Source organism: Alligator sinensis, unplaced genomic scaffold (assembly GCF_000455745.1).
Source record: "Alligator sinensis unplaced genomic scaffold, ASM45574v1 scaffold118_1, whole genome shotgun sequence".
In the NCBI taxonomy this organism is placed as follows: domain Eukaryota; kingdom Metazoa; phylum Chordata; order Crocodylia; family Alligatoridae; genus Alligator; species Alligator sinensis.
Window position 1 is genome coordinate 1954145 of NW_005841850.1, and position 9950 is coordinate 1964094.

The 9950-nt window shown below is 46.1% G+C and overlaps 1 protein-coding gene across 6 annotated transcripts in view; it reads left to right on the top strand.

The window, feature by feature from the left end:
• The window catches only part of DHRS11 (dehydrogenase/reductase 11), a 55473-nt gene extending 45813 nt beyond the window's left edge, over positions 1-9660 (top strand). For 3 of the 6 annotated variants that reach the window (XM_025210207.1, XM_025210212.1, XM_025210201.1), the window contains exons 4-7: positions 1104-1233; positions 2286-2378; positions 4513-4578; positions 6158-9660. In XM_025210207.1, coding sequence (XP_025065992.1) covers positions 1104-1233; positions 2286-2378; positions 4513-4578; positions 6158-6199 — 331 coding nt within the window. In that variant the 3' untranslated portion in view covers positions 6200-9660. The remainder of the gene's footprint in view (positions 1-1103; positions 1234-2285; positions 2379-4512; positions 4579-6157) is intronic. The other 3 variants (XR_003095281.1, XR_003095282.1, XM_025210205.1) reach the window with 3 other exon arrangements.
• The last annotated feature ends 290 nt before the right edge of the window (positions 9661-9950 follow it).

A 9950-nucleotide genomic window follows, 5' to 3' on the forward strand; every position in this document is an offset into this window, starting at 1 on the left:
TTCCTAGGCCTTTAGGCTATAAAAGGCTCCATTTTTCCTGCATAAAGCCCGAGTAATCGGACGCTGTATGGGTGAAGTACAGAGGAACGTGGGAAGCTAAAATTCACCCCTGCAACAACATCTGCGTGATGCAGGGACTGAGATGTAGCCCATCTGTGCTATTTAGGGATTGGCGTAAATCAGCGGTTTCCAACCCGGGTCGTGACCCAAATGAGGGTCGCGGGGACAATGCCGGCGGTGCTGCATAGAAAAGACGAGCCATTGCCACACTCTGCTTCCAGCAGCGGGGCGCGGGGAAAAAAGGGTGGGTACCGCTGGCATAAGCAAAGAGACCTCCCAAAGTTGCTGCCTGGGAATAATCTCCATCACTAGCCCCAATATGGGGCTGAAATTTGGCAAAGGGTATTTTCTTGGTATTTACAGTGAAATGAATGCCATCCTGTGTCTGCAATGAATCTGGACTTCAGTTGATCCTGGACCATGTGTGTTGTCCTACCACGTGTTGTATCTAACACAATAAGCATTCGTCCCAGGTTCGAAGAACTCGGGCATGGTAACATTGGGATATTTTTTCCCGGTTGCAACAATTGGGATCTGTCCAGCCAGCCAACCGCACGGCAAATCATAGTTTATGGTGTTTATTTTTACCAGCACTGGGGTGTAAGCAATCCAGTGACTGCCTCTTCTTTAGCTGACAGCTCACGTTACTCTAGCCCTTAGTTAAAATGTCCTCATGTCAACCTCTGGGAAGCTCTAGGAATGGCTCTTACCATTTGAACAGATCTGAAATCCTTAGAAAAAAATCCTCAGGAAAAGTCGAAAGAGCCAGCTGAAATAGTTCGCTCAAATTATATATGCAAACACTCGGTCTACTCCGGGAGCTGGTCCACAAACCGAGACTGCAGATTTGGGGTTTTTTGGTGACATGATGTACATTTGAAAAGTCAAAACTTCTTGATCAGCTCTAGAAATTCAGCTCTTCCTTTGGGTTCATTACAGATCAGCGATTCAGTGTGTTTAGTAGTGTGCTGGTTCCTATCGGGAGCGTTTCTCACTGCTCCTTGCCCTCCCGCTGCCCCTTTCTTTTTCTGTTTTCTCCTCAGCATGAATGGCCACAGCGTCGTGCCCCAGTCTGTCGTGCATTTTTACAGTGCCACCAAATATGCTGTCACAGCACTGACGGAGGGGCTACGGCAAGAGCTCAGAGAAGCCAAGACTCACATACGAGCTACGGTGAGTGTCGGGTTTTCCCTCCCCTCCTCATTTTAATGAACAGAAGAATGCTTGCTGATTATGTCGGTGGGAAGTTGCACCTTGGAGGCTTGCTTTTTGTGAGGAAGCGCAGTACATCTGCTAAATCACAGGGCCGGTGACCTCAGTACCACTCCCGACTCTGCTGCTGACTTGCTGTGTGATATTTGGGCACAGATTTCCAAAGTGACTTTCAGTGCCTCAGCTCCTAGGTGCCCACTTTTGCTTCCTGATTTTCAAGGGGTGTTATATGCCCATTTGTTCAAAAGCACAGGCCCGCAGCACCATTGAAACTCAGCACTGAGCACCCAAAAAGTTGAGGCAACTAACATTTGAAACCCGTTTCACAATGTGGGGTTTCTCCTGTGTCTCCATTTTCCCATCTGTGAAATGGGTTTAATAACCCTCTCCTTGTAGGAGGCTTTGTGTACCTTAGCTAAGGTGCTTTCAGGTCTGCAGAGGGATGTAGGTATAGAATTGCAACAGAAAGCACCGACCGCACTGGAAATCGTGAGACCTGAGTTGTGCTGCCGACGAATGCTGACTGGCCTTTGACGAGACGCTTACTCCCCATGTCTCCGTTTCCTTTTTGAGCACCAGTCTGGGAGACGGGAGATATAGATTGCATGGAAAGAATAACCCTTTTGAGCTGCGCACAATGTACAGCAGCTTCCTGAGGTCTCGTGGGGGGGAAAGCATTAAAAATGGATAACGCCAGTCGTGTTTGCACCATTTTCAAAGCTTGGCTGTCTCCAATGCATTTTATTCAGCAGTTATTATGTCTCGAAAGTTATTTTAGCTTCTGTGCGGTTCCTTCCCATAGTGGTGGTTGGAGGGGCTGACTATTCATCTGAGGTCCCCCATGGAAATATGCTCCAGTGATCACGAGGGCAGGATCTATTCTTCCCACCATTTCTATCTTTTTTTTTGTGGGTTTTGTTTTTGTTTTGCTTTCCAAAAGCGCCTGCCGTTTCTCGTTTTGAAATGAAAGGGGAGTTACAAATCCTGTTAGGATGTGCTCTCTTCTCTTCCAGTGTATATCTCCAGGACTGGTGGAAACCGGATTTGCTTTTAAACTGCACGATAATGATCCAGAGAGAGCGGCTGCAACCTACGAAAGCATTAGGGTAGGGGACCGAGAAATGAACGCAGAGGGAAATGACACTGACTGCAAGTCTAATGATCTCTCGCTAATCATCGCTCAGGGCCTCCTCTGCACAGCGCTCAACGCCTTCTGAAAGGTGCTGAGCATCCCCCGCTCTCGCTGAAATCAAGGGGCGCTTTAGGAGCTCGCTCGCTCTCGGGAGGTCCTGAGTGCTCCCACAGGATTGCATCCTTCAGACCAAACTTCAGACTTTGTGCTGATCTCTGCAAGGCAGTGCCTACGATGGGGAGGGAATTGCCACAGTATTAATGGGTGTTGAGTTGCTGGTGTGGCAACAGCTCTGTCAGCAGAAGGGATTTTTTTCCTGCTGCCAGAGCTACACTAGCTCTCTCCCAACAACAAAACCTCTGCGGTAGAAAGAAACCGCCTTCTGCTGATAAAGCTGTGTCCACTCCAGATGTTTTGCCAGCAGCACTGGGGCGTAATCATTTCACACTCTGGCCGACACAGCTAGTATGGCAAAACCCTGCAGTGTAGGCAAGGGCTTGGTCTCTTGCTTTTATTTACAAGTAGATCAGCATATAAAGCGCAATCCATCCTCGGCATTTTTGCAGGTTGTTAGTGACTTGGGTACTGCAGAGAAGGTGTAGCACCCTATTGGCATCAGTTCAACTTATGGAAAGTTGGACCCTGCAGTTTCAGAAATTCATTGGTCGCCGGTAGAACTAGTATTCTGGATTCCTCTCATTTCTGACTAATGTAGAGATCCTTGTATCTTCCTCTGAAGCTAGTGGTGCAAACCATCACTGTGGGGATGGGATACTGCTGGGTTGCACGGGTCTCTGCTCTGGCCCAGTATGGCAACTGCTGTGTTCCTAACTGTTGCCATCTGCTCCGTGTGTTGTTTTTTCCCCTCATAAAAGCCCTTGTTCTCTGTGCCAGGGTTGCTTTTTCATGCTCCTTCCTGATAGCCTCATCCCTCAAGATGCAGAATTTTGAATCTTAGGAAAGGAGCAGGGAATTTAGGCCTGTGAAGGTTGCATCCTCATGTCTTACCTCCAGGTCAGGCCAGGGGGAGAGGTAGCAGATCGAACCTAATCCTCTCCCTTTGCAGAATCCGGTGCAGAGTTTTGACCCAGTGGATCTTTGCAGGGGAAGTGCAAGGGGCACTGGGGTGCCTCGCTTGGGAGATTTTCTCAGGATGCTCGACTAGATGCTGTTGAGCCTGGAGTCTGTCCTGTCATCATCTTCCATCATTAACATGATGACAGTGTTGAGTGTTTTTCATTTTGATCAGCTCTTAAGGTTGTAACTGTACCACGCAAGTGTCTAAATAACATGAAAAACATTAAAACAAGCCTAAAACCTGAACCATACCTGCCAGGTGGCATCTGCAGACTTTGCCTGACCTAAACACACTCACACTCACTCTCACTCTGTCTTGCACATAGCTCATTAGCCACTTGTACCCTGGTACTTTTTGGTATGTAGTATATACATGCATCCACCAAAAGTGAACAAAGGATGTATATTTAACCATGATACTGATTTGTCTGCTGCTGAGTAAGTCAGGAAGGGGAAGAAGGTATTTTTTTTCCTGTAGCGTCCCTTTAGTTTTAGACAGGACCTACTTTGCTCGTTGTGAACTCTGCTCTAAGCCTTCTCGGGTGTCATCAATGGAGAGTTTGATTCCCAGGCACACTTCCTTACAAAGGCAGTGGCAAGTGGTAAAACGCTCCTGGGTCTGGAGTCCAGGACACCTGGTTTTAATCCCTGCTCCTCTGCTGGGTTGGTGGGGGGACTTTTGAATATATTATTTCCCCTCTGTGCTGTAGTTTTTCTTCCCATCCTCCAGTTGAAGACTGCGAGCTCTTTAAAGCAAGGACCACATCTCACTTTGGGCTTGCTCCTAGCAAGCCAGGTTCCTGACCTCAGCGGGTGCTTCAAAGCACCCCCGTAATAGTACTTCTAAGAATAGCCAGCACACCAATATAAACAACACTGGCTTCCTTTGTTAAATTTTAATGCAGTTATTTTTTTTTTCCTGTGCAAAGTGATTTTGTTATGACTTGTTAATCATTAGAAACTGAGCCATCCTGCGTTAAGTTTCGGTAACAAATCTCTTGTCGGAGATAATATTTGTCCTGTCTTTTCAGTGTCTAAAAGCGGAAGATATGGCCAATGCTGTCATATACGTACTCAGTGCCCCACCTCATGTACAGGTAAGTTGCAGCTCAATTCGCAGATCCTCGTGTCTCTGGTTGTGTAACTGGAGGACGATGGGATCTGATATTGGAGGCCTTCTGTATGTTTGGCGCTTGCCTGGAGCACAGGAAGTCAGCAATCCCCAAATTTCCTCTCCCTAAGTTCCTATCTTTCTGCACCCTACTTCTGCTCTCAACTGCTTAGGAGGAGAGGCAAGCAGTTAACAGACCAGCTCCTAGAAGGGCTGTCCTTTGCAAACAGAAAGCATAATATGGATGACTGCAGCAGGCTATAGGTACAGAAGGGGAAAGGGGAGCTCCCCAGTGCTTAGGCTGGGTGAGGGTGACCCGGAGGCAGAACAGTGGAGCTCTGTGCCTGGGGCAGCCGTGTGATACCGGGGGCAGCACCATGATCAGCTGCCCCCCACACCCCAGCAAAGGCAGCTTGCCCCCCTTCAGTGACACTATTAGGATGACCTTGAGGTTAGCCTACAAGGTTTTGGCTAGTCTCTTATCCCACATGTGGGCACACGCATGTGGGATAAGACACCAACGTGGCTGACAGCGAAAGGAGCGTCGTTTAATTCCAGAAGTCTGCATTTCATGCTAAAAAATAAAGGTCACAAGTTCTGTACCAAGTCAAGACAGCTGCTAGCCACAGCTTTCAAATCCTTCCCATCCCCTTTTAGGGAGATGTCAAATCTCCAGTACCTAAGCATAACTGAGAGCAGTGGTTCCTAGACGGTGAAGAACTGCATCTCAGCTGGGTGGGAAGCAGGTGTAGCAATCTGTCTAGTTATGCTTTGTACGGCAGCTATTGGGCAGGGCCTTCTAAACCTCTTGTGCTTTCAAACCTACTGTTCACCCGCACAAGGATATATGAACAAAGAGATCACTTCTTTGCTGAGTCTCAGCTCTGACAGGGATGTATCCGGGATTTTGGAAATGCAAAACCAAAGGGGAGGTTGTGGGGAAGACTCGTGGACACCAGGTCCATATTGCAAGAACCAGGGCACCTAGGATCATAGGAAAACAGGCCTGGTGGGGACCTCGGGAGGTCATATCATGATGAAATGACTAGCAGGGGGTCCTGGGGTGAGAGAGAAGAATTGTCTGACTGGATAAGTACAGCAACCTGTCTCATCCAGTGTCTTGCTTGGGAGTGGCCACTATTTCCTGCTCCAGGGAAGGTTCAGGAAATCCTGCAGTGGAATAACACGCTCACAAGAAGCGTTTCTTTCCGATCCCCATAATGTAAAAGTTGACTTGCGTGCCAAAAGCAGACAAGAGTTTAGAATCAATACCATTTTATTTGTTCTTCTGCTTCTTTTATGGATGGATATTTTTATCCCTTACCTGACTTGAAATCATTCATTCTATGAAAAGAGAACAATCGTCACGGTTATTAAAAATTAAGCAGTGATAACAAACCATGAAGCTGGGCAATGACTAGTGGTTGAATAGCCCTGAAGGGAAATGCTCTTTGTTTCCTGCATCGTGCGTCTTTGCAGCTAGTCATTTTTATGTCCCAGTATATACGGCATTTATAGTGAACTTAAGGTATACTACAGTAAAATCATGTATTGGTCTTTTCCAGATTGGAGATATTCAGATGAGACCTACAGAGCAGATATCATAGCAAACGAAGAGGAATGCAAGCAGCATCATGCATCAATCCCCCTCTAACCCTCCAGCAGTTTAGGCTTTCGTCTGCTGGCTCGCAACATTATAAATGAAATCCAGAGATCACATCTGAATATTTTGTCCCTCTGTCCCTCCCTCTCTTTCTCTCGCTTTCCTTGAGCTGGTGCTGGGTCAGGAAAAGAAAAAATCACGAAATTGAGTTGGGTCTCTCTCATCCCTACCCCCTTTGAATTTTCATAGTAAAATGTTTTATAGTAAAATGTCACTTGGAAACACTGCGGGGAAGTGAAGTCATGGACTTATAGTACTTTATATTCAAGATGATTGGTTACTCCTTTTTTTTTTAATTATGTTTTCTAATTTTAATTTGGGTCTTACATTTTGAGACCGTAGATGGACACAGGTGGAAGCATCATGAGATATCTTCCAGCTTCGAGGCATCACTCAGCGGATGGCTCTTTTTTGCTGATGCATATTCTCTGAATTGCTGCAGTGAATTGTATCACCTGATCTGTTGCTTTCCTCTGGGCTTTTTTTTTTACATGTTATTGTCAGAAGCATCCCAATGACTTCATACAGTGGATGCAGTTTTCCTCTCCACCTTGTTTGGCTGTGATGTATTAATACAATGGAAGGAGATTTCCTTTGTACTTAGAATAAAGAATTTGCCTTAATACTAGTCCTCTCTTCTAAAGTCGGAACAATTGACAAGATGCCCATTGTCTACCTGCTTCAGGGTAGTTAGTGCTTCAGCTTTTTAGTGCATCAGTCCATTTGATTTGTTTCCCTCCCAACATATTCAATGCTAATTTTGCTTGTCAGTCAGATGCATGTGACTTCTCTTACACCCCGCACCACCAGAAGAGGTGTAAAAAATACTCCGTTCCTGTTTACATGAATTGTGCCTGCCAAGGTTGAGGAAGTATAAATGTGTGTGATTGCTATTTCTCTTTCTTTCTAGGTAGGTAGATAGATGGAGGAATAAGTACCTGTATTTCCAGTGGTTAGGGAAGGACCATCTAATGTTTTAAGTGACATAGTTACAGTATGGGTGAGTTGTTCAGTCTTTTTAATAAATAAAAAAAGAAAGTGTACTGTCTTGTTGTGATCACCTATATTCTTTGTAATGCTTCCCAGCACTTCGAATGTTTTTGTATATTTGATATTTGCATGCATCGATACTTTTTGGAAATACTGATGCCGCCTTGGACAGCTGCACACGCTGTTTAAATGCTGATGCAGAAAGCTAGAAAGATGAAACTATTGAAACTTTGTTTATAGGATGAGATTCTCAGAGAGAGAGAGAGAGAGAGAGAAGTAAACCCGACCAAAACTGTCCAGAATGAAATGATGTCACTATGCCTCCTACAGGGTATAAGACCCAAATCTTGTCTCCCACTAATTGAACTCTCGGTAACTCCGCCTCGTTGTTCTGATTTACATTTGTTCGTGGGAGAGGAGATTCGGGTCCATCGCTGTTTACACTTGCAGTTGAGAGATGGCTTCGGCGGCCACCGTTAGACTCCTGTAGTGCGACAAAGAAGACACACGTGTGCAATCCCACTCGATGTGCAGTTGTGGAGCTGTTAAGAGACCCGTTGCCTTAAGATTGCAAATCCGCTTCTTCTGTGCTCCGAATTGCCCGTAGCATTTCTGACGGTGAGCCTGCTCAGTTAGTTGAAGCTGGCATGGTCAAGGGGTCCGAGCGCAGAACTGGGAGCCAGGGACCCTGCTTCTGATCTCTTTGCTTACGGATGTTTTATACCAGGATAACTGTGGGAGTTGCTTCTTGTTTACACCCACGTAAGAAAGAGAACGGGACTTGGACCGGATACCTCTTCTTGCATTTCAGCTCCTGCTGTAGCTTTGGGAAAGTCACTTAACCTCTCTGCCTCAGTTTCCTCATCTGTAAAATGGGGATAATAATACTTACCTACCTCACAGGGGTGTTGTGAGGACTCATCGCTTTGTAAAGCACTTTGGATCTGAGGAGCGCTGTGTAAGTGCTAAGTATTATTATGAAGTGTTAGTATTCATTTGAACCTTGTGATACACGAAATTCGCCGTGCCAAAGGTGGGCAACGGTAGGGAGACCTGAGAGAAAGGAATTGGTTGTGCACTCCTTATCGGCATTCGCAGAAGAGATGTACAACACTGAGCACCGTTCTCCTCCACAAAAGCGTGGTCTTGATACATTCTGGCCGTTCCCGGCGTCTCTGCCATTTCCCGCAGGACAAGATTTGTATGTGCTCTGCCCTGCTTTTATACTCATTACGGGTGAAATTTGCCCCCGTGGAGAGGCCGTGCACTGAGCCACTGCACCACTTAACCCTGTTTAACTGATGCATTAGCCTTTGTGCAGGCCCTCTGCAGAGGGCTGAATTTCACTCCGCTTGCTCGATTAGATCATGGACTGCAAGGGACACCCGATCCAGCCTCGGTTAACAAATACTGGCCCAAATGACAGCCCAGCTCAAGACACTTGGCACGTGGTAGTCCTTATACCAGAGCTCCCGTCGTGCTCAGATTTGTAACCCCTGGCTAAGGAGGGTCAAAGCACGAGTGAGTGTGTTATTGCACTGAGCCATTACCTATCCTTATCGGTTTTGTGCAGCACCATTGCGGTATTCTTCTGGGTTTCATTTTAAAGCTGTTTGTGTTCTCCCTTGGATTTGTTTGCCACGGGGACAGGAGTTGGTCCTTTCAACAGATGCGCTGTCGATGTCTGTGGTCTTTGTCAAAGAAAATATGGGGAACGGCCACAGTATTTGGAGTCAGCGTGGGGAAGCTGGAAACCCACTATCAGGGAAGATCAGTAAGGCCAAAGTACTTGGAGGCATGTGCTTAACATGAAATGGGAATACTTAACATGTCAGCGGGAGCATTGAAATGCCTAGAATGCAGTACACGCTCAAATGGTTTGCTGGGTCAGGGCCAAGATTGATAATCCTGCTTTGCAAACGTTGCAGTTACCTAAAACAGATGCCTACGAAGAGGCCTGTTGCACTTTGCTAGCGTTCCCCTAAATAAAGACTGACTGCCTTATGGTTCGACAAGTCCCAGTTAGTTGTTTTTTTTCCTGTGGCATCTGCAGTCTTTGCAAACTGATGGCATAATAATGTACTGTTGTTCGAATGACATCCTTGTACGTGTTTCCATCCCCAGTGATTTTTTTTTTTTTGGCAGCACTTCCTGCTACCAGTTAATTTTCTGATTTCCTGAAACAAACGGAAAGCTTTCAGGGGCTGTAAAGCAGGTGACTAGTTTTGCTGTTCTGCCTCTCGTTTCCAGGTACCCAGTTCAATCGCACGTTGAACCGTCTCGCCGGGATGACATGGCATTGGCTACACAGCGATGAAGACGTGGGATTGTTTTCAGGCCCCCACATGGGAGGGTTGAACTGTGTAATTTATCACTAGGTTTCTAATTGTGAACTGTAAAAATAAAAAAGGAAAAAAAAACGCAGCGGCTGTCCTACTTTTTATATAGGTCCACATGTTTTACATGAAAACCGATGCCGTTTCTCCTTGTTTATAACAAAACCCCTGTTTTATGAAACGTTTAAACAGCAAACAAATGTTTCTAATTCTTCAGGGTAGGAATCGTCGTTTCTTTTGTGCTTGCACAGTGCACAGGATGTGGTTGGCACTACCTGAAACCAGTACCAATTCTGGGTGTCTAGTGGCGGCAGCAGCAATAGTTTTATTAAGGATATGGATGTTCCTGGTGACAGTAGCAGCCCATGC